The 25637-nt window shown below is 45.9% G+C and overlaps 1 protein-coding gene across 2 annotated transcripts in view; it reads right to left on the minus strand.

Annotated features, from left to right (window-relative positions):
* Window positions 1-25637, minus strand: part of LOC147688996 (ATP-dependent translocase ABCB1-like) — a 684547-nt gene that overhangs the window by 491230 nt on the left and 167680 nt on the right. For both annotated transcript variants that reach the window (XM_086941883.1, XM_086941882.1), the window contains exon 6: window positions 24743-24867. In XM_086941883.1, coding sequence (XP_086798009.1) covers window positions 24743-24867 — 125 coding nt within the window. The remainder of the gene's footprint in view (window positions 1-24742; window positions 24868-25637) is intronic.

Below are 25637 nucleotides of genomic sequence, written 5' to 3' on the forward strand. Positions count from 1 at the left end.
CAGGTGGTAGTAAAGAACTGCGTGGGGGACTCATAAACGCAAGGTCCATGTCCAAACACGCTTTGCACATCTTCGACCTGATAACTGAAAGTGACCTATATTGCCTTTTTATCACTGAAACTTGGTTGAAGGCATGGAGTAATCCTGATATAGTGCAAGCTTTACCTCCAGGATATCTCATACAAAGGATGGACCGAGAGGATCAACGGGGGGGGAGGACTGGCGATTATCCACAGGGATACCTGGAAATGCTCTATAACTGAGTTCCAGGATGTAAAATGAGCAGAATGCGCTGGCTTTTGCATTAAGGTCAATGACTCCTTTACTCTCTCTGGAGCACTGGTCTATCGCCCTCCAGGCCCAAATAAGGAATTTCTGGAAAGTATCGGGGAGGGACATAGTAACTTGGCCCTTAGATTCGCCAATTTTACTTTACTCGGGGATATTAATCTCCACTTGGACTCTCCCTTAGATCCGGCAGTCATTTCGTTTAAAGACACAATGGAGATGTTAGGGCTATCAGTACTCACCCAGAAGACAACGCACCGGGCAGGGCACATTTTAGATTGTATCTGCTCTAACCTTGCTACACTTGATTTTAACCCTCCTATGGTCCAGACATGGTCATATCTCTCACTGATCCCTTTTAATCTCTCACTAGAAGGGGGAGTTATGGGCAAACACTTAAGGAAAGGGGCACAGACTGGAGAGGGGGGTTGGAAATCGGTCATTTGGCATCCAGAGCTGACTACAATAGCTAATGACTGCATGCCTCTAATGACAGGAAATCCTGTCATGGACAATATCTGATTTGGGGAGTGGATGACTACTCTTAAAGAAAAATCTGGCCATACCAACAATATAAATAGGGCATTTCAAAGAAGAGCATCTGCCCCCAGGTTCAATAGCACACTAAAAGAAAAACAAGGAGAGGTGCCAGCCTTTGAGCGTAGGTGGCGAAAAGACTATCAAGATGAGGAACGCGGTAGATACAAACTAGCAAGAAGTCAATATCATGCATTGATTAAGGAAGCTAAAACTAATTTCTACACGGCAGCAACAGAAGCAGCGAGGAACAAACAAAAATCGATCTTTAACATTGTGAAGGGATTTAACAATCCAAAAATATTGCTGCAGGAAATCCCCCCATCTGAAAAACTCTGTAATACCATAGCGGACTTTTTCAAACAAAAAGTACAGGCTCTTACCAAAGATTTTGCCGCCCCATCATACAATCAGCGGAAGAAGGGAGCGCGTTAAAATCACACTCGAACATTATGGCAACTTTTCGACCTAATAGCTTGGAGGAAACACGCCAGGCCATATTGGCCATCAAGTCAGGATCGCTGTTTGACCCATGCCCTCCTACGGTCCTACAAGCGCTTGCAGACACCGTTAACCCTGTGATTAATAACATTGTTAATGCATCATTATCCACCGCAACTCTCCCCTCTGAATGGAAACTTGCTGCAGTTAAGCCTCTGCAGAAAAAACAACTTGCTGACCCTACCACTCTGTCCAATCTTAGGCCTATCTCGTTGCTTTCTGTGCTATGTAAACTTACAGAATCCTTTGTGAACAAACAAGTCACAAAGTTTCTGGAGGAAAACAACCCCTGGCACCCCAATCAATGAGGCTTTAGAGCCCAACACTCCACTGAATCCGCGCTCCTGTTTACCACTGATACTATACGAACGGCAATGGATCAGGGTAAGAAGGCTTTCCTGATACTATTAGATCTATCGGCAGCCTTCGACACGGTCTCACATACCATCTTGATTGACCGGCTAATAACATCTGGCATTACAGGAGTCGTGTTGGAGTGGATAAAGAACTTTTTGAGTGACAGAAGGCAAGTGGTCACCCTTGGTTACTTCTGCTCAAAGGAAAAAACTCTTACATCAGGAGTGCCTCAGGGATTTAGCCTGAGCCCAACGCTTTTTAATGTTTGCACCACCCCTCTGATCAGGCTGATATCGTCCTTTAGGATGGATGTTGTCGCGTATGCGGATGATACGCAACTCATCCTAGTCCTTGATAAAGACACTAAGGACTGGGAAGATAATTTCAAACACTGTCTGACGGCCACATTTGATTGGATGGGTAAGAACCATCTGAAGTGCAACACAGGAAAAACGGAAATCTTACCACTGGGCACACAAAATGATTTTATTCCCAAACTATGGTGGCCTGAGAATGTGGAGGCACCGTCTAGTACAACCAACGCTGCACGTAACCTAGGTATCAAGTTTGATACCGCTCTATTGTTCAAACACCAGGAGCTAGCAGTAGCTGGCACCTGTTTCAAAGTCATTAAAGGGCTAGGAAAATTCTTTGATTTACTCCGACTAACAGCAAGAAAAATGGTAGCGGTGGCCCTGGTAACATCAAGACTCGACTATTGTAATAGTCTATATGCGGGAACCAGCAAGGTGGTCACTCACAGGTTGAAAGTGGTGCAGCATGCAGCCGCCAGGCTGGTTCTGAAATGGCCAAAGAGATCTTCAGCGTCTGCCGCATTAAAGACTCTTCACTGGTAAGGTTCGTCGGTTTCTGACTTTGTCCCGTATTTAGCCGCCATTTTGTGTCTCGTCGCCATTTTGTGTTGCCCTCACTCAGGCAGCACGACAAACTGAGTTTTTTTGCTTTTCTCAGCTGCTACGTGTCTCTTCGGTTAAAGAGTAACCCCCTGCCCTTGTTTACGAAACCGATGTCAGGTTCTGGATGAGTTTGTTAATCCATGTCTGGGTTGATTGATCCCTGTCTCGCCTGACTATTTGGCTTCTCCTATTCTTTCCTTGCATTATCTTATCCGACTGGCCTTAGCTATTCTCTCCTTGTATTCTCCTGTTACACAACTATCCTTTGAGGCACACAAATACGTCCTGCCACCTGCAAATTGGATTGTCGGTACTAGCACTGATTAATTTGTTGGGGGGTAACACACGGGGACTGAGAGAGGGGCGTATTCGGGACACCTTATAGCTTGTTTTCCAACTTTTCCTATTGGCCTGTTTCGTATGTATTGGGAGTAAATGTCATAAATATGTTTACTATAAAAGACTCTGCGCCACGGACTAAAGTGGCAGTCTCCTTAGAATCTACACTCTGTATGTACTTCTGGGACAACTGTGCTTAGCTGCAGCTAATAAACTTGGTATTCTACGCCCAACGGAGTGTCTTGTGTCTCTGTTCAAAAACGCAGGTGAACTCGGGGATTTAAGGCGTGCCCTGCGCCGCCAGGCCCATAAGGCCCGGTTCTCCAACTGGCGCCCAATGTGGGGCAGGTTCAGAGGTAGCGGTTCAGCCCTAGGGTCGTGAGAAGCCTCGCAAGAGAATTCTGGAGGATTCGCGAACCACGCCAAGTGACCCCTGTATGTCGAAGTGGACCGAAGGTCTTTTTCAGCACAGCTACTCCTTTCCGATGGCTGCTGACGACTGCTGCCCTGACTGCCGCCCTGCCTTGGACCCTCTGGTGATGACTGGTATCACGAGACATTAGACGGACCTCTGTTGGCGTGAGAGACCACTTAGTTAAGTACTCGTGGGTAGCGTCCACTTCTTTGATTTATTTTTGAGCTTTGTTATTCGACCATTGCAATAGCCAAAGCCAAGGGGTGAGTACGTTTGTGCTGTGTTATTTGCTTTAACCCCTTGAAGTTGGTAAACGAACCAGTGAATTTAAGATGCCTGGTCTTAGCAAATTTAGGAAGTTTTGTTGTTTTGGTTGTGATAGGGATTCCCGGCTCGAGGACTCATGTCCGATTCCTCCGGTTGGAACTCCAACTTATGAGCTCTATTCTAAACATGGTCTTGGCCCCATTGCCTTTAATGAGGCATGGATCCGATACACGAAGAAAGATGATGTTTTGCAGTGGCCACAAAATGGTAGCTTTGAGCCTGACATATTAGACAATCTGGAAGCAATTTTGTTTAAAAGAAAAGCCCGTCCGGCAATGTTTGACTGTTTCCGCCTTTGGCGTAAAGAAGCCAAACAGAGAGAAATTAAGCAGGCTAAAAGAGATAGAAAAGCGAAGGATATGACGATCATACAGGCTGCCCAGCAGTTTAAGGGCAATGAGACTGATCAAGCGATTGAAGTCTCAGACAGACAACATCGTATGGCAATAGATAGGTGTTACCCTGTGTTGCCTACTTCTCCACAGAGTAAGGATCTTGAGGAAGAGCCCTTAATGTCCCATTTGTTGAGATTGCCTCCGCCTTATGTACCGGGAGCTAATGCACCCTTATTGTTGCCACCTGTCCAGCAACCTGTTGTTCAACCAGTTGGTCTGGCTCTTTCACAATTGCCCCTTCCTGCATTGCCACCTGAACCTCCTTTGCCACCAACTTCTGTACCTTAGTCTCCTTCATCTTCGGTCCCTCTTGTCGGGACTAGTTCTTCTCTTCCTTTGCTTCATACCGCATCTCCAGTTTTACTGTCTGCTTCTTCCCCTACTTGCAATCGGTTGGTTGATACTGTTTCTGGTCTTTTCTCCCCCCTCTTTGGGCCTTTTAATCGGACTCCTGCTTTTTCTCGAAGGCAATCTCGTAGTCAAATCCCAGATTCTGACGAACAAGTTGCGTTGGACTCTCTTGCTCACAAATGGATCATGAGTGGTCCACAGTATAGTGTACCTGATATTCTGAGTACCTTTCTCCAGTGGAATGCGCCCACGCAGAGATATGTTTTGAATGTCATGTGTAACATTCCTGTCAAAGGATGGGAAAGTATGGAGTTGGATTTAACTCCTTAAGGTCTGTTAGAAATACAGGATAAGTTTGACAAAGGACTTGTTGTGGGTTCCGAAATTGAGGACATTGTAAAGACACTTGTCACTTTCAGGTCTTTATTTTCTTCTCAAACTATTCTTGAACCTGATCCTGCAGTTAGACAGAAAATGAAAGATTATCCTATGAGGGAAGTTCCTCCAGTCTGGAGAGAAGCGGTTTCGCAGGCAGGTGCTGTTCAGGCTGTCCCTGCTCATTTCCGACGTATATGGGTACATGTCCCCTGGAAATGATCTGAAGTTTTGGCACTCAAACAGTCTCTACCGGACCCTCGTAAAAATCTTGCTGGGTATTATAAAGAGCTGTCCCAGACTGTTGATGCGTGTATTATGAATCTGGCCGACATTGATATGCTGATGGGAAATGTAGTTCCAAAAGAGTTGTGGGCTCGGATTCGTAGGGAAGACCACGACCAAGCTTTAGGTGGTAATTGGGCCGCTATAAGTGCCGCAGATGCAGCACAAGTGGGTGGTGCTAAGCCAGATGATTTGAATACACAATTGCCTGGTAGAATCATCGCTTAAATGAAGACGATGATGCCTGCCTTACGTGATAACTGGGATAAGTTGGCTGCGTGTAAGCAGAAGAAAGATAAGAGTGTTTTCGATTTCTTTGCTCGTTTCGAGGAGACGTTCATCGACCACAGTGGTCAAGATATGAGTACTGAAGGTGGACAGCGAATATTTGTGGATAAATTTGTATTTAATTTACTTCCAGAATTATCGCATAAGCTGAAAGACTCACAAACTTTGTGGGCCATTTCTTCCTCTGCACAGATATTAGCCACTGCTCAGTATTACGAGAATAGGGATAAGGAAGAGAAAGATAAGGTTGAGAAGAGGACTAAGGAATTAAAAATGAAGGTTCTTTTGCAACAGGCTTATCCCCCTCTTTCTGCCTAGCGTCAGTTTCAACAGCCTCCCCAGCCTCAGAGGTTGTTACAAAAACCTGAACCTTTTGTCCGCGACCTTTGTTAGGTCCTAATCAAATGTGCCTATTGTAAAGAGGAAGGTAATTTTAAGAATAGCTGTCCGGTTTTATTGCAGCGTAATGTTGGATTTTCAGGGCTGCAAGGCCGTGGTGGTTTTCAATCGGCACCTAGAGGTAGGAGGCGAGGTGCGTTGCCTCAAGGACAACGTTCTTTTCCCCCTCAGAATTCTTTCAATTATTTTGATCAGCAGAATACTCAGTCTGCACAGTATTACAATGACGGTTATTGTGTTGAGGGTGAGGTTCAGGATTTTCATTCTAGTTAGGACAGCCATGGACAAAGTAAGGGAGTCTTATCAGTTCCAGTGGATCAGAATGGGCCTTATGTTGAAGTTGTTGCATTGGGTGTTGCAGAGCCATTTCTTTTGGATACTGGTGCAATGAGAAGTTCTATCATTCACTCCAAATTCCCTGGGGCACCTTTGTCTGGCTTAACTAATGTTTCTGGAGGATTTTCTGGTGCCCCAGTTACTAACCCGGTTTCTTGTCCTTTGCCTCTTTCGATTGGTCCTTACGATCTGGAAGCTCCACTTATTTTAACGACTGGTTGCGGAGAGAACTTGTTGGGTTTGGACTTTTTGAAACGTCTTCATGCCACATTGTAATGTTCTTCTTCTGGTGTGCATCTTACTTTAGGTGTGAAATTGGTTTCTCCTATGCATTTATCGAAAGACAAACTTCCACCTGAATTGCATTCTCTCCCTGCTATGCTTTAGGCTACAGGTCCGAATGATGTTGGTCTGCTTCAGATTCCGCCTTACGTGGGGACTATTAAACTTAATGTTAAATTACCACGCATTCCTCAGTATAAGATCTCCAATGATGGTGAACGAGCTTTGTTGGCTATTATCTATGATCTGGTTCAGAAGGGTGTGGTTGAAGAGACGAGAGGTAATGTTTGTAACAGTCCTGTTCTACCTGTCCTTAAACACACTGATCCTTCTCAGCCTCCTGTATATCGCTTTGTGATTGATCTTCGGGAGGTCAACAAGATTGTTGTCCCCCAGTTTCCTGTTGTCCCAGATATCACTGCCTTGCTTACTATGATACCCGCTTCGGTGGCATGGTTCTCGGTTATTGATCTCAAAAATGCTTTCTTTAGCACTCCTATTGCTGAGGAAAGTAGGGATATTTTTGGTTTCTCTCTTGGAGGCCGAAGTTTCCGATTCAAACGTGCACTTCAAGGCTATTGTGAGAGTCCCTCCATTTACAGTCAGGCTTTGAAATCTCAGCTTGATGCTTTCACTTTGACCCCAGGTGCCACCCTGATTCAGTATGTGGAGGATTTGTTAGTTGCTGCTGATTCAGAGGATGTTTGTAAGGGTGTGACTGTTTCATTGTTGCGTCATTTGTCTGACCTGCATCACAAGGTGTCACCCTCTAAATTGCAATATTGCCGCCAAGAGGTTACCTACTTAGGTCATCTCTTGTCGAAGGAGGGAAGACGATTGACCCCAGAACGAATTCAAGCAATCGCGCAATTGTCTGTGCCATCCACACAAAGAGAGGTGCATGCCTTTCTGGGCATTACCTCTTATTGTAGACAGTGGATTCCAAATTTTTCTTTGTTGACTAAACCTCTGCTGGCACTTACGCTGAAAGATACACCCCAACCTCTTCCTTGGACTGATGAATGTTAGAAGAGTTTTTCTGACTTACGTACTGCCTTGTGTTCTGCCCCTGTGTTAGGTACTCCAGATTACAGTAAGCCTTTCACACTTTAGGTTCACGAAAGGGAAGGTTGTGCGTTGTCAGTTTTAACGCAACAATTTGGAGACAAACAATGGCCATGTGCCTCTTTTTCGGCTACGTTGGATCCAGTAGCCAAGGCATTGCCTAGTTGTCTTAGATCTACAGCAGCGGCAGCAATCTCCATTCGTCAATCTGCTGGGTTGGTACTAGATAACACTCTTGTTGCTATATTACCACATGCAGTGGATACTCTTTTGAATAGAATGAAAACACAACATCTCACGAGTGCCCGCTTGTCTGGATATGAGCTGAGGCTCTTGGCAAGCCATATACACATCAAGTGGTGTCATACTTTGAATCCAGCAACGTTGTTACCCATTCTGGAAGAGAAAGACACTCAAGAACAGCATGATTGTTTTCTCCGAACAGAGGAGGAAACGAAAGGCAGAATAGACTTAAAAGACACACCACTTGTGGATCCGGATGGAATCCTATGGGTGGATGGGTCTTGTTTTAAGCTTCCAAATGGCGAGACGACAGCAGCTTATGCTGTTACCACCTTGTATACGGTAGTGGAGACAGCACGCAATGCACAGAATTCAGCCCAAGCAGCTGAATTAATTGCCCTGACGAGAGCTTGTGTGTTGGCTAAGGGAAAGAGAGTGAATGTTTACACCGATAGCCAATACGCCTTTGGCGTGGCTCATAGCTTTGGTCGTTTGTGGAAGGAAAGAGGATTCTTTACTTCCCATGGGACTAAGATACAGCATGGTCAGTTGGTGACTGACCTTCTCGAATCACTTGCTTTACCTACACAAATAGCGATAATAAAGTGTAGTGCGCATAAGAGAATCACTGATGATGTGGGTCGTGGGAATGCTTTTGCAGACGAGGTAGCGAAAGAAACAGCGAGAGATGCTACGAGTCGCATGTATGTTGCAGGCCCTGCAAGATGGGTCAGAGAGGGAGGAATGTGTGAGGACACAATAGAAAGTGTGAGAACGATTCAAGAAGAGGCAACTGAGAAAGAATTGAGTAAGTGGAAAGAAAGTACGGGAATGTTGGACGCGGCAGGGTGTTGGACGGAATTGTCAGAACATCAGCGTTGGCTGTTACCAGACGCCTACGTACTACCTGTAGTTACTATGGCGCATGGTCCAGCCCACATTAGTGCAAAAGGCATATGTAAACTTCTGGCTCCAGTATGGCAGAATGAAGGAATTCCTAAATGTGCGGAGAATGTGGTGAAGCATTGCATTGTTTGTTTGATGCATAATCCAGGAAAGGGAACCCCAACTCCAGCAGGTCATTTTGCTCCCCCTACTTACCTTTTTGAGGTAATACAAAATGATTACATTCATTTGGACCGTTGTAACAATCTAAAGTATGTTCTGGTGGTGGTGTGTGCCTTTTCCAGATGGAAAAAGGCCTACCCTCTAAAAGACAATACTGCTTTCTTTACTGCCAAAGTCCTTTTGAAGGAATTTTTCCAGAGGTTTGGTTTGCCGCGAATCGACTGGAGTGACAATGGAAGTGAATTCGTAGGTCAAATTATGCAGAAAATGTGTATTGGTATTAGGTAGAAATTCCATGCTGCAAACCACCCTCAGTCAGCAGGTTTGGTAGAGTGCTATAATGGCACTCTCAAGCTTAACTTGGCAAAGATTCAGGCCAGAACAGGTCTTGCTTGGCCTGACGCTTTACCTTTGGCACTTTTATCCACGAGAACTATTGTACATTCTCGTTTAGGACTCAGCCCATATGAGGTTGTTTTTGGGCGCCCAGCCAACGTCTGGGGAGTCCCTTGACATAAGAAGTATTCTGACATCCCATACCCAATGTTGATTGACTGCTTGCATGACCCCACCACTATATTACGTGTTCTTCACCAACAGGTTCAAAACGCTTTGCCGGAGGCCTCTGCCGATCCAGGTCGCTCCATCCAACCTGGTGACTGGGTCTATCTGAAGAATTTCCAGCGGAAAAAAAATCTGGGACCTCGTTGGGGCCCGCCTCGGCAAGTTTTGTTAGCAACACGTACAGCAGTAAATGTCGTCGGGAAGAAGAATTAGGTCCATGGCGTGCACTGTAAGAGGGTACCTTTCCCTTTGCCTTTCGATCAGTGGGTTCGTAAGGGTATAAGTGACAGTGAAGGCGAAAGGGTCCCTCGATTTGTACCTTTCAGTAGTGCACGCCTGGATTGAACGAACTCTGAGAAAGAAGACGACGACGTGTTGCAAGAAGCTGTACCATCACATCTACGACTGAACACAGTAAATCCAGAGACTTTGTTTCAAGAACAAACGATCCCTAATAAGACTCTGTGCAATTTAAAATCCCGATTAACCTAAGACAATTGAACTTTTTTCCCCTTCTTCTGATTACACTTTTTGCGAGACATTTCTTTTCCACTATCCATCAAGTTGCAGGGTCACGGTAGGAGTCTTAGGCTGTGACCTGAGTAGTGGCAGTAGGTCTGCAGGACTTGCAGTGTCATAGGAAGGCTAATAATCACAGCTAAGTGATCTAGGAAGATTGCCGTGAGCAACGCTTTAGAGTATGGATTCTAAAGTGGAAATCTGTGCTAAGAATGAACAAATGAAAAGTAAATGTAAAAGATTATTGGTTAGGCCATGTGGCATAACCTTATGTATTTTAATATGTTCATGTATTTTATTGGCTTGTGTAATTTGGGTTGTTTACACTATGCAGCAAGCACCTGTTCCAACTTCTGTTTCCATGTCTTTTCCTACCACTGCCTCCCCACATCGGTTTCATACACTCCCAGAACATGAACAAATTAGGAGGACGAAATACTTCAATAATTCATTTATTCAGTTATTGCATCAGCATCAACTGATAGTCAACACTACTGACTGTTAGGTCTGTGGACTCATGCCCCATAACACAGAGAGAGAGATGCCATATTTAGTCCTTCCATTTTCCTACGAAGGCTCCACTTGGGCCTATTTGGCCATGTTTTCTAATGTTTATAAGAACCAACTTCGATATCCTCCTGGTAGTCCATATGGTGGTGGGGCAGATTTTAGTCACAGTTCGTTGATAAAGGGAATAGTGGCCATGGCTAGAATTGGTGAGATTAGTAAGATTCCCGTTGATGAGAAACGTGCATATGATGGCTGGAACGTGACTCGTTATGTCACTAGCCTTAAAGATAAGGCTAGACGAAGGAGATCCCCACCAATTTAAACTCTACCTCATCGAGGTAATTTCTGTTTGCAGATCAATGGCCAAAATGTTAAAAATCCACAGGAGAAGAGTGTCTGTTCCCAGACGTATATCTAGTTACCTCAGATTTCTTCACCGTTAGTGCAATCACAAGGCACATATTTTGTCTGTCGTGATAGAGCCTATACATGGCTTCCTACCTACTTTTCAGGCACTTGCTATGTGGCTTTTCTTCTTTCTCCAACATATACTGCTCCTTCAGGTCATCACAGAAAAAGATATGGCGGAGGGGTTATTGATTCTAAGGACACAGCAGGAGAAGAAGGAGGTGACTTTATCAAAGGGTTGCTTCCTTCCTGGGGCCCAATGGCCAACAGCAGAGACATAAGACAGTTAGTTTGTGTTGTTGAGGCTACCATAAATGTAACTTCTGGAGCCTTGAGTAATTTGACAGCTGAGCTTCAGGTGGATCGCCTTATGACTTTGCAGAACCAGATGGTTTTAGACATTGTTCTTGCAGATCGTGGAGGAGTCTGTAAATTGATCGGGTCTATTGCTGCATTTACATTCCTAATAATGCCCCTATGGTATACCAAGCTATCTCTAAGTTACATATAATTTCCGAGTCTATACATCAGGACACTGGAGATTGGTCTGTGATGGGATGGTTTTGGGGACTACTGTCCGCTTGGGGGTGGAAGATATTAACTTTCCTTGGAATGGTTTTTGGCTATAATTTTCTCTTGTTGTCTCTGTATACTGTGTGGCCCTGCCATCTGCGGTCTTTGTACCACCATATGTGTCCCAAGGTCTGTATCACAGAAAACAGAGAACATTAAAATGATGTAGCAGCAACAACTCAATGTCCTCATGGCCATTGACATCGACTCAGATTAACTTGAGTCCTTTGTGTTTTTGCCTGACTAATGGCAAAAGGAGGGTCTGAGGTTCTTCGGTTTCTGACTTCGTCCCGTATTTAGCCGCCATTTTGTGTCTCGTCGCCATTTTGTGTTGCTCTCACTCAGGCAGCATGGCGAACGGAGTGTTCTTGCTTTTCTCAACTACTACGTGCCTCTTCGGTTAAAGAGTAACCCCCTGCCCTTGTTTACGAAACCGATTTCAGGGTCTGGCGGAGTTCGTTAATCCATGTCTGGGTTGATTGATCCCTGTCTTGACTGAATATTTGGCTTCTCCTATTCTCTCCTAGCTTTATCTTATCCGACTGGCCTTCACTATTCTCTCCTTGTATTCTCTTGTTACACAACTATCCTTTGAGGCACACAAATACGTCCTGCCACCTGCAAATTGGATTGTCGGTACTAGCACTGATTAATTTGTTGGGAGGGGTAACACACGGGGTCTGAGAGAGGGGCGTATTCGGGACACCTGATAGCTTGTTTTCCAACTTTTCCTATTGCCCTGTTTTGTATGTATTGGGAGTAAATGTCATAAATATGTTTACTGTAAAAGATTGTGCGCCTCGTACTAAAGTGGCAGTCTCCTTAGAATCTACACTCTGTATGTACTTCTGGGACAACGGTGCTTAGCTGCTGCTAATAAACTTGGTATTCTATGCCCAAAAGAGTTTCTTGTGTCTCTGTTCGACAAGGCAGGTAAACTCGGGGATTTAAGGCGTGCCCTGATACACCAGGCCCATAAGGCCCAGTTCTCCACTGGTTACCTGTGGTCAAAAGGGTGCTATTTAAAATCCTGATAATCACCTTTAGGGCCTTCCACTCGCAAGGACCAAAATATATACAAAAGAGGTTCTCCCGATACCATCCATCGCACACCTTAAGGTCCTCCAATGCCAACCTGCTGGCTATTCCGGCTTTTAAACTCAGCTCAAGGGATGGCAAATCTTTGCCAGTCCTAGGGTCCAAAGCATGGAACAAACTCCCTCCACATCTCCGTGCTTTGGAACAGGAATCTGACTTCAGAAAGGCATTAAAGACCTGGATTTTTAGTTTCCCTGACACCTGCGCTCATGCACTAGTATGAGGGCCCTGGTCTCACTACAGTTAGCCGCCAGATCAGACTTTAGTTCCATCCAGGTCTATGTGTAGGTGCCAAGATGCTCCTTGGAGTGATAGTAGCGCGGTTTAAACATCATTTTACATTTACATTTACATTTAGCTGAAAAAGAACATCAAACATATAGAACACCATGAAGCAGCTGGAAAATCAAAATGGCACCCATTTGTACACAGGAACAGAACTACATAAACAGCTTCATACATGAAGCACTCACAAGCCGATTGCAACACCTCACATCTCTACTCTACAGTACACCACCATGTATGCATCTTTACTAGTAGACTACATTAAGCTGTGCTAGATCCATTATAGGCTACAGCAAGCCTTGCAGCATGATTATGGAAACCAGGCCTCCAAGCAACAACCTCAAAGGGCACAGCTATGCAAGATAAAAGCCAGGATTGACAGAGAAAGGAAGGTTGGCATTTCAAACATAAGTGAGTCTGACAGCCAGGGTAAGTAGAGGCTTGATATTGGAAAAATAAAAAATAACCTTGCATCAATAGGGATACTGTGGAGACTACAATATTTATATACTGCCGTTTCCCCTTTCTGAATATGTTAGCTCTACTATAATTCTTCGCAAGAGGCACCACATAATGGACAAAAAGATTGTTGCATGGCATTTCTCAGCCAGCCTTCAGGAAAATACTCATCTAAGTGATGGACACTTTTCTGAGAGTTATTAGGTGACACTTTCACAGCCAATGCCACCAAGGCAAATTCTATGCCATAGCACAATTTTCTATATCGACGTAGGATCAGTTAAGTGCAATCATATAGTACTGGTGACCCCACATAGTGCTATATGTTGCAGTACACAAGTGTACTGCAACCATAAGAAGTATCACATCATCAATGTACAAAAGGCATATGATGCTGACTAGGAAAAACTGAAACTGTGGTACTAGGTGTCTTCGGTCAAAGCATAATGCTATGATCATGCCCACAAGCAAAACCTGTCATTTTATGGAGATGTATCACCCTCACCCCACTTGGTTGCTTGGGGTTTCATCATCAAGACTGCAATGCAGTATTGTTGGTGCAGTCTACACGCAATACATGTCAGCTGTACATTTAAAGAGTTTTTTGCCCTTATGTCAGCGCATATATGGATTATTGTGAGTTGTGTAGCAAATTACAATGCTTGTTCTTCACATTCATGATTTTGACCCAAACCAATTTTTTAACAAGTACATGTGCTTCCAGTACAACGTGTTCTCTTGTTACGGGTGGCTGGTTGTAGGAATGGTGCTCCATAAAAATCCAGAAAGTATTTATTGCTCATGTGTTGAGGATGCGGTGCTTGTGAGGTAGGGAGATTCATTCCGCCCCCCAATATGTGATCTAAGACCACAGAAATAATGCACAAGAAATCCACCAGCACACTCCCATATGTAATAACATAAACATGAATCGAAAGTTATCAGTTGTCTTTTCCTTTTATTCCTTTGTGATCTTTTGTTCAGTTGTAGTAATCTTTATCCACAAAAAGCCAACACGTGTTTTATCGTTCAATGGGAAATGTCCAGCGACTTCTTCAGGGCTATATATTCTCTTGAGAAAATCCTTATAGTCGTTTGTACTTCTATCCCGCTGTTGTCATGGTAGTTTAATCTAGTTCTCTTATCTTACTCATTTTAAGTTGGTTATTCTCCTGTTGATATTTTTCTATGGGTGAGTATATTCTCAGTTATACACTCCACAGTTACGGAGTCAATTTCAGCATTGTATCTGTTTCCACAATGCCTGACTGCAGAGGCCACCTTGCGCTTGTTGTGAGGGTTCAAACTAACCGTTAACTAGTTCTGGGCAGTGCAACAGGAGAAATATCTAAACTACTATAATAAAGGAAGAACTTTGCACCTTTGAGGCGGGTAAACTCGGGAACCACAGCGCCAATCCACACACCCGATACATCACTGTAATCGTCAGGGTGTGCAGATGGACATAGGCTATATAAATAAATGCAGCAAGCACCTGTTCCAACTTCTGTTTCCATGTCTTTTCCTACCACTGCCTCCCCACATCGGTTTCATACACTCCCAGAACATGAACAAATTAGGAGGACGAAATACTTCAATAATTCATTTATTCAGTTATTGCATCAGCATCAACTGATAGTCAACACTACTGACTGTTGGGTCTGTGGACTCATGCCCCATAACACAGAGAGAGAGATGCCATATTTAGTCCTTCCATTTTCCTACGAAGGCTCCACTTGGGCCTATTTGGCCATGTTTTCTAATGTTTATAAGAACCAACTTCGATATCCTCCTGGTAGTCCATATGGTGGTGGGGCAGATTTTAGTCACAGTTCTTTGATAAAGGGAATAGTGGCCATGGCTAGAATTGGTGAGATTAGTAAGATTCCCGTTGATGAGAAACGTGCATATGATGGCTGGAACGTGACTCATTATGTCACTAGCCTTAAAGATAAGGCTAGACGAAGGAGATCCCCACCAATTTAAACTCTACCTCATCGAGGTAATTTCTGTTTGCAGATCAATGGCCAAAATGTTAAAAATCCACAGGAGAAGAGTGTCTGTTCCCAGACGTATATCTAGTTACCTCAGATTTCTTCACCGTTAGTGCAATCACAAGGCACATATTTTGTCTGTCGTGATAGAGCCTATACATGGCTTCCTACCTACTTTTCAGGCACTTGCTATGTGGCTTTTCTTCTTTCTCCAACATATACTGCTCCTTCAGGTCATCACAGAAAAAGATATGGCGGAGGGGTTATTGATTCTAAGGACACAGCAGGAGAAGAAGGAGGTGACTTTATCAAAGGGTTGCTTCCTTCCTGGGGCCCAATGGCCAACAGCAGAGACATAAGACAGTTAGTTCGTGTTGTTGAGGCTACCATAAATGTAACTTCTGGAGCCTTGAGTAATTTGACAGCTGAGCTTCAGGTGGATCGCCTTATGACTTTGCAGAACCAGATGGTTTTAGACATTGTTCTTGCAGATCGTGGAGGAGTCTGTAAATTGATCGGGTCTATTGCTGCATTTACATTCCTAATAATGCCCCTATGGTATACCAAGCTATCTCTAAGTTACATATAATTTCCGAGTCTATACATCAGGACACTGGAGATTGGTCTGTGATGGGATGGTTTTGGGGACTACTGTCCGCTTGGGGGTGGAAGATATTAACTTTCCTTGGAATGGTTTTTGGCTATAATTTTCTCTTGTCTCTGTATACTGTGTGGCCCTGCCATCTGCGGTCTTTGTACCACCATATGTGTCCCAAGGTCTGTATCACAGAAAACAGAGAACATTAAAATGATGTAGCAGCAACAACTCAATGTCCTCATGGCCATTGACATCGACTCAGATTAACTTGAGTCCTTTGTGTTTTTGCCTGAGTAATGGCAAAAGGAGGGTCTGAGGTTCTTCGGTTTCTGACTTCGTCCCGTATTTAGCCGCCATTTTGTGTCTCGTCGCCATTTTGTGTTGCTCTCACTCAGGCAGCATGGCGAACGGAGTGTTCTTGCTTTTCTCAACTACTACGTGCCTCTTCGGTTAAAGAGTAACCCCCTGCCCTTGTTTACGAAACCGATTTCAGGGTCTGGCGGAGTTCGTTAATCCATGTCTGGGTTGATTGATCCCTGTCTTGACTGAATATTTGGCTTCTCCTATTCTCTCCTAGCTTTATCTTATCCGACTGGCCTTCACTATTCTCTCCTTGTATTCTCTTGTTACACAACTATCCTTTGAGGCACACAAATACGTCCTGCCACCTGCAAATTGGATTGTCGGTACTAGCACTGATTAATTTGTTGGGAGGGGTAACACACGGGGTCTGAGAGAGGGGCGTATTCGGGACACCTGATAGCTTGTTTTCCAACTTTTCCTATTGCCCTGTTTTGTATGTATTGGGAGTAAATGTCATAAATATGTTTACTGTAAAAGATTGTGCGCCTCGTACTAAAGTGGCAGTCTCCTTAGAATCTACACTCTGTATGTACTTCTGGGACAACGGTGCTTAGCTGCTGCTAATAAACTTGGTATTCTATGCCCAAAAGAGTTTCTTGTGTCTCTGTTCGACAAGGCAGGTAAACTCGGGGATTTAAGGCGTGCCCTGATACACCAGGCCCATAAGGCCCAGTTCTCCACTGGTTACCTGTGGTCAAAAGGGTGCTATTTAAAATCCTGATAATCACCTTTAGGGCCTTCCACTCGCAAGGACCAAAATATATACAAAAGAGGTTCTCCCGATACCATCCATCGCACACCTTAAGGTCCTCCAATGCCAACCTGCTGGCTATTCCGACTTTTAAACTCAGCTCAAGGGATGGCAAATCTTTGCCAGTCCTAGGGTCCAAAGCATGGAACAAACTCCCTCCACATCTCCGTGCTTTGGAACAGGAATCTGACTTCAGAAAGGCATTAAAGACCTGGATTTTTAGTTTCCCTGACACCTGCGCTCATGCACTAGTATGAGGGCCCTGGTCTCACTACAGTTAGCCGCCAGATCAGACTTTAGTTCCATCCAGGTCTATGTGTAGGTGCCAAGATGCTCCTTGGAGTGATAGTAGCGCGGTTTAAACATCATTTTACATTTACATTTACATTTAGCTGAAAAAGAACATCAAACATATAGAACACCATGAAGCAGCTGGAAAATCAAAATGGCACCCATTTGTACACAGGAACAGAACTACATAAACAGCTTCATACACGAAGCACTCACAAGCCGATTGCAACACCTCACATCTCTACTCTACAGTACACCACCATGTATGCATCTTTACTAGTAGACTACATTAAGCTGTGCTAGATCCATTATAGGCTACAGCAAGCCTTGCAGCATGATTATGGAAACCAGGCCTCCAAGCAACAACCTCAAAGGGCACAGCTATGCAAGATAAAAGCCAGGATTGACAGAGAAAGGAAGGTTGGCATTTCAAACATAAGTGAGTCTGACAGCCAGGGTAAGTAGAGGCTTGATATTGGAAAAATAAAAAACAACCTTGCATCAATAGGGATACTGTGGAGACTACAATATTTATATACTGCCGTTTCCCCTTTCTGAATATGTTAGCTCTACTATAATTCTTCGCAAGAGGCACCACATAATGGACAAAAAGATTGTTGCATGGCATTTCTCAGCCAGCCTTCAGGAAAATACTCATCTAAGTGATGGACACTTTTCTGAGAGTTATTAGGTGACACTTTCACAGCCAATGCCACCAAGGCAAATTCTATGCCATAGCACAATTTTCTATATCGACGTAGGATCAGTTAAGTGCAATCATATAGTACTGGTGACCCCACATAGTGCTATATGTTGCAGTACACAAGTGTACTGCAACCATAAGAAGTATCACATCATCAATGTACAAAAGGCATATGATGCTGACTAGGAAAAACTGAAACTGTGGTACTAGGTGTCTTCGGTCAAAGCATAATGCTATGATCATGCCCACAAGCAAAACCTGTCATTTTATGGAGATGTATCACCCTCACCCCACTTGGTTGCTTGGGGTTTCATCATCAAGACTGCAATGCAGTATTGTTGGTGCAGTCTACACGCAATACATGTCAGCTGTACATTTAAAGAGTTTTTTGCCCTTATGTCAGCGCATATATGGATTATTGTGAGTTGTGTAGCAAATTACAATGCTTGTTCTTCACATTCATGATTTTGACCCAAACCAATTTTTTAACAAGTACATGTGCTTCCAGTACAACGTGTTCTCTTGTTACGGGTGGCTGGTTGTAGGAATGGTGCTCCATAAAAATCCAGAAAGTATTTATTGCTCATGTGTTGAGGATGCGGTGCTTGTGAGGTAGGGAGATTCATTCCGCCCCCCAATATGTGATCTAAGACCACAGAAATAATGCACAAGAAATCCACCAGCACACTCCCATATGTAATAACATAAACATGAATCGAAAGTTATCAGTTGTCTTTTCCTTTTATTCCTTTGTGATCTTTTGTTCAGTTGTAGTAATCTTTATCCACAAAAAGCCAACACGTGTTTTATCGTTCAATGGGAAATGTCCAGCGACTTCTTCAGGGCTATATATTCTCTTGAGAAAATCCTTATAGTCGTTTGTACTTCTATCCCGCTGTTGTCATGGTAGTTTAATCTAGTTCTCTTATCTTACTCATTTTAAGTTGGTTATTCTCCTGTTGATATTTTTCTATGGGTGAGTATATTCTCAGTTATACACTCCACAGTTACGGAGTCAATTTCAGCATTGTATCTGTTTCCACAATGCCTGACTGCAGAGGCCACCTCGCGCTTGTTGTGAGGGTTCAAACTAACCGTTAACTAGTTCTGGGCAGTGCAACAGGAGAAATATCTAAACTACTATAATAAAGGAAGAACTTTGCACCTTTGAGGCGGGTAAACTCGGGAACCACAGCGCCAATCCACACACCCGATACATCACTGTAATCGTCAGGGTGTGCAGATGGACATAGGCTATATAAATAAAAAAATATCCGTTATTTAAAAAATTGCAGATAAAACAAATGTAGTCCCTTGCAAGTAGCGGCGGCCGTGACCTGCGTGATGACATCAGGAGCGTGGGGAGGAGCGGCGTGCAGAAGCGGAAGAGGAGCGGCGGACATAGCGCGGGGGAGGAGCAGTGACGAACGGCGGAATGGCGGTGAGGACCGGCGAACAGGCGGGAGGAGCAGTAAGCGGTGAGGAGCGGCGGAGCGGTGAAATGAGGAGCGCCGGGGAGGAGCGGCAGCTGAGGTAGGCTCTGGGCAGGCTGGGGTCGGGGCAGGGAGAGGACGGTGCAGGCAGGGGCCCTAGCCGCTTGACAATGTCAGGGCGGGCGGGGGGCCGGGCTGATGCACAATGTCGGGGCGGGCGGGGGTCCGGGAAGCCGGATTGCTCGCGGGGGATGGGGCGGGCAGGGGCCCGAGCTGCTTGACAATGTCAGGGCGGGTGGGGGCCGGGCTGCTGCACAATGTCAGGGCAGGCGGGGGTCCGAGAAGCCTAATTGCTCCCGGACAAGGTCGGGACGGGCTGCTAGTATTACATAAAAGTGTCTGGTGTAATGCTCTTGAGAAGGTCAAACTGCACTGCTGGAGCTCCATACAGACTTCTCCCTGCCACTCTCAAGTTCAATTGAATGAGAGAAAGTTCCAGGTCAAAAGTATTCACCACTAGCCACTCCTAACTTCCTTTTGATATTTAAACTCGAGGAATGGGATGGGAAACAGAGTCCAGCAGGAGAGCTGAGTTCTGTTTATCTTTTTCAGAGTATTGTTGCTTGGGAAGCCTCGTAGAGACTCAGAGATGTGTGATGAAATTCATGTGGATTCTGCTTTGCTCAGGGAATAGAGAGCACCATCAAATTAGGAGATGCATTTCTAGCAGGTGATGGTGTTGGCAGCTCGTGGAAATCGCCTGGTACACATCTACAAATTTGACTACACATTTTGCCACATTTTGCCACCTATCTAGACATGGACAGAATTTATAATTTTCTATATGTACATATATAACGCCCCAGAGACATATTTACTTCCCACTTGGGCAGGAGATAAATGTTGTTTAGTGAGGGCCATAGCTATCCTGTTTGAGTATGCCTGGGCTCGGTGTCACATAGTTGGGACGAGATAATCAATCATTCAATCAATCAAGTAATTTGTAAAGCACGCTACCTACCCGCTAGGGTCTCAAGGCGCTGGGAGTGGGAGCTGCAGTCAGTGGTCGAAGAGCCAGGTCTTGAGCAGTCTTCTGAATGCCGGGAGGTCAGTAGTCTGTCGTAGGTGGAGGGGGAGGGCGTTCCAGGTCTTGGCGGTGCGGTGGGAGAAGGATCTGCCCCCGGAGGTGGTTCTGTGGATGCGCGTGACGGCGGCCAGGGAAAGGTCGGCGGAGCGGAGTTTGCTGTAGAAGGAGAGTCTGCTGTTGAGGTAGGCTGGGCCGGTCTTGTGGAGTGCTTTGTGTGCCTGGATCATGAGTTTGAAGGTGATTCTTTTGTCGATGGGGAGCCAATGCAGGTTTCTCAGGTGGGGGGTGATGTGGTCTCTGTGAGGGGCGTCTAGGACCAGACGTGCGGAGGCGTTCTGAATTCTTTGGAGTCTGCTGATGAGTTTGGCCAGGGCTCCGGTGTAGAGGGCGTTTCCGTAGTCGAGTCGGCTGCTGATCAGGGCGTGGGTGACTGTTTTTCGAGTGTTCGTTGGGATCCATCTGAAAATTTTGCGGAGCATACAGAGGGTGCCGAAGCATGCGGAGGAGACTGCGTTGACTGCGTTGACTGCATTGACTTGGTAGGTCATACTGAGCGTGCAATCGAGGATGATCCCTAGGTTGCGTGCATGGTTGGTCGGTGTCAGGGGGTTCCCAGGGAAGGAGGCCACCAGGAATCATCCCACGCCGATGGGTTGGAGCAGAGGATGAGGATCTCCGTCTTGTCCGAGTTCAGCTTGAGCCGGCTTGCCTCCATCCAGTCGGCGACGGCCTTCATCCCCAGGTGCAGGTTGGATTTGGCGATGAGGGGGTCCTTGGTGAGGGAGAGGATCAGCTGGGTGTCGTCGGTGTAGGAGATTATGTTGAGGTCGTGTAGTCTGGCGATGCGGGCGAGGGGGGCCATGTAGACGTTGAACAGTGTCGGGCTGAGGGAAGATTCCTGAGGGACGCTGCAGATGATTTTGGTGGTTCTGGATTGGAACGGGGGGAGGAGGACTCTGTGGGTTCTGTCGGTGGGGAAGGAGGTGGTCCAGTCCAGGGCCTTGTCTCTGATCCCTGCGTCGTAGAGGCGTGTGCGGAGAGTGTGGTGGCAGACGGTGTCGAAAGTGGTGGAGAGGTCCAGGCAAATGAGGACTGCTGTCTCGCCATTGTCGAGAAGGATTCTGATGTCATCTGTGGCAGCGATGAGGGCTGTTTCAGTGCTGTGGTTCCTGTGAAATCCAGACTGGGACGGGTCCAAATGTTGTTGTCTTCTAGGTAGCGGGTGAGCTGGGTGTTGACGGTCTTTTCAATGACTTTCGCTGGGAACGGAAGCAGGGAGATGGGCCGGAAGTTCTTGAGGTCGCTCGGGTCCGCCTTGGGGTTCTTCAGGAGGGCGTTGATCTTGGCATGCCTCCAGCTCTCCGGGAAAGTGGCCGTTTCGAAGGAGAGGTTGATGATGTTGCGCAGGTGGGGTGCAATGAGGCTGTTGGCTTTGTTGGCGATGTGGTGGGGGAGAGGGTCTGAAGGGGCGCCTGAGTGGATGGTGCTCATGGTCTTGATTATGTCTTCGGTGCTCACGTTGGTCCACATGGTCAGAAGGTCATGGCCGGTGGGGTTGGGTGTGCTTGACGTGGTGGGGTGCATTGGGATGATCTGAGTGTTGAAGCTGTTGAGGATGTCGGTGATCTTGTGGTGGAAGAAGGCGGCGAGGGTGTCGCACAGAGCTTGCGACGGTGGGATGTCGTTGGTGCAGGAGCTGGGATTGGAGAATTCTTTCATGATGTTGAAGAGCTCTTTGCTGTTGTGGGCGTTGTTGTCGAGGCGGTCTGTGAATGAGGCTCTTTTGGTTGTTCTGATGAGGTGGTGATAGTTGTGGATGGTGTCTTTGTGGGCTGCGTGGTTGGCGGGTGTTCTATCGCTGAGACAGATGTTTTCGAATTTTTGGTAGGCGCGCTTGGATGTCAGCCGCTCGGGGGTGAACCAGCTGGCTCTCTGGTTGGTGTCTCTGTCGGCAGGTAGTCGTAAAGGTGCTGCGGTGTTGGTGCATTTTTCCATCCAGAGTCTGAGGGTGCGGGCCCCCTCCTCTGGTTCGGTGGGGCTGGTCGGAGGGTTGATTGCGAGGTGAGCTTCCAGCAGTTCCTTGATTACTTTTCCCCAGCAACAGCAGGGGATCTGTGGGGTGCGGTGGTGGGTGACGGGTTTCTGGAAGGTGAAGTGGATGCAGTGGTGGTCGGTCCAGGTGAGCTTGGAGATAAGGCCGAAGGTGACGTTGGGGCTGGAGGAGAAGATGGCATCGAGCGTGTGGCCGGCGATGTGGGTCGGGGTTGTTACGATCTGTTTCAGTCCAACGGTAGCGAGGTTGTCGACCAGGGTTGAGGAGTTGCTGTCGTTGATGTTTTCCAGATGGAAGTTCAGGTCGCCGAGCAGGATGTAGTTGGTGGAGGTCAGTGCGTACGTGCTGATGAAGTCTGCAATGGAGTTGCCAAATTGGGGGCGTGGGCCCGGTGGTCTGTAGACGAGGGTGGCTCTGAGGGTGGTTGTGGGGTCTGTGTGGATCTTGAAGTGCATGTGTTTAGCGGTGGTGAGGGTGTTGTCGGTGTTCGTAGAGACCTTGATGATGTTCTTGTGTATGATGGCGATTCCTCCTCCGACTCCGTTGGCGATGTCTCTTCGGGAGATCTTGTACCTGTCGGGAATGGCCATTGCTATGTCAGGGGCGGAGGTTTCATTCAGCCAGGTCTCAGTCAGGAAGGAGACATACGGTGCTGTGGTGGTGAGTAGGTCCCAGAGCTCGACTGCGTGCTTGCGTGCGGAGCGGGTGTTGAGCAGGATGCATCGCAGTCGGTCGGCTCCTGTTGCTGTCGGGGCTTTGGCGTCATTGGTGCTGGTGAAGGTGCAGTTATGGCAGGTGAAAGGCCATGGGTGCGCTTGGGGTGGCTTTGTAGCAGTTGAAGGGCCTTCCTTCGTTGAGTGCGATGAGGGTGTTGGAGTCTTGCTTCGTCTCTGGTGCGGAGACCAGGGGTTCTGGCGCTGGGCACGTCCCAGGCGCGGACGAGCGCAGACGGGCTTGCCTTAGGTGCGCCTTCGGTGCGCCAGCGGCGAGCCCGCTGGGCGTTGCCGCTGCGCTCGGCTGCGCAGCGGTCGCCATGTAAGGGGGAGGTGGGGAGGGCCGGTCAGCTGGGAGGCGGGAAGGTGGCAGCGAATGGGCACGGGGGCGGGGCCGCCTGAAGGGCAGCGGGGGAAGGGAGAAAAACGGCGTGGGAAAACGGGAGGAAACGGCGAGGGGAGAGCGAGGTCAGAAGCAGGCAGGCCCACTCGGAGGGGCAGCAGGGAGGCTGGCAGTCACACGGGCACACGGGGAGACAGGGGCACAGGCAGCTGGGGTACAGGAAGAAGGGTTAAGGCGCAGGCACTCGGGGGGAAAGGCTGCAGTGGAGGCGGCGATCAGGGACACAGACAGCAGCAGGCAGTGACGAGCAGGCAAGGCTGGCACAGGAGATGGTGGCGCTGCAGCGGAGGGGGGAGCGACCTACCAGAAGGTCAAGGGTCGCGTATAATGATAATGAAACATCAGCACTCTATTATTTCATGTTAAAGAAATCTGGATCTCTCACCTTTTCCTTAACTAAAGTTCTCGGTTGTGTTTGTGGATGATGTTGTATGCAAAAGGCACAGCTCTAAATGTTGTATGCAAGGGCCACAGCTGTTTAGAAGGGAGATTTTTATGGAGAAACGTGTATTTATTTTGGCTCCACTTCAACAAAAGAAAATCCATGGATACATATTTTTTATATCTTCCTATTTCCTGCTTCCAAGTATTGTCATGTGTGTCAGGAATATGCTGATAACTTTTTTACTCATTTATCTTGCCCTTTCGATCTTTAGCCCATGTTTGCACTCTTACTGATACTGATTGCGCGGTTTTGAAATCGTGCATTTTGAAGTTGTTCATGGTGTTGAATATATATATACATACATAGTAAGCTGTCTTTTCACTTTGTCTTGTTATTATACACGATTTGTTATGAATGTGTCTGGAATGAATGAATGAATGTGGTTTTTGTAGAGCGAATAAGTAACCCGTGAGCATTCCAGCGCTAAAACCAAGACAGCAGATTCGGTGGGGTGTTCCGGGAGAGAAGGAGGGCAGAGGATCATGGGAAGAGGTGGGTTTTCAGTAGTTTTCTGAAGCGGAGATGTCTGGGGTTACTTTATTGTTATGTTTATGCAGGAGTATCCATATTTGATACAAAACTGATGCTTCACATATACATTAATATAACACCAGCTGTAATGGCCTCAAATTATTTGAATGTGTGACTTTGCTACAAATATGGATACATATAAGCACATTCCAAATGTCATGAATTCCCTTATTAAGAGATAATCACACATTACCTTGTCACTGCTTTCTTCTGACCATTAAAGGCAACAACTGTCCTTATTGCAGACAGAATTTCTTCGGCTATAGCCCCTGATTTTGCGTATGCGGTCATTTCCTTGGCTGCCAATGATCCTAGGAGCTGTCAAGGAATCAATAATTGAAACTGGATTTAATATTGTTTCTACTGTATGTTTCAATGGAAGAATTGCAAGTAAGCACATTAAACATCACTCTGTTTAGTATCTCCTGTGCAACCCTTAGCCTATGCCATTTTAGGAACATCCCAGTTTACTACACCAAAGGCACTATTATGAGTCAGGCATAACAAAATAAACTCATATCTTCATGCCATAATTGTGTTACGTCTAACTATTGCATGTTAGGTTTTTCCAAGCCAGATTTTTTCCGGATGTGGAATAATCTTTTTAAAAAAAATAAAAAATTATTGTGAGTTTATAGACATAAATATAAGATACATACGAGTCTGATAAGAAATTCCAGCAGTATAAAGTGCAAAAAGTTATCAAAACACTATTTGAATACAAATTAAAAAGTACTCGATAGTGCAGTCACAATTCCTATGGTCAAAACAGAAAATTATTTCCATTAAAGTGCAAAGTGCTACCTCAAATACATACAATATTAAGAGAAAGAGAAAAAAAAGGATCCCAGGCCTTCCACATATTATATTCAAGATCTAGTTTAAATAGAGTGCAACAAAAAACCAAGACGCCTAAGATTCAAGCACAATAAGGCAATCACAGTTCCTATATTCAATAGAAAAAATTGTTCTCATTAAAGTGCAAAGTGCTAAATCAAATACATATATTCATAAAACATCCTAGACCTTCCGTAAGTTATGATCAATATCTTGTTTTTAATAAAGTGCAAAGTGACACCAGAGGACCT

Source organism: Lissotriton vulgaris, chromosome 10 (genome assembly GCF_964263255.1).
Source record: "Lissotriton vulgaris chromosome 10, aLisVul1.2, whole genome shotgun sequence".
Lineage (NCBI taxonomy): Eukaryota > Metazoa > Chordata > Amphibia > Caudata > Salamandridae > Lissotriton > Lissotriton vulgaris.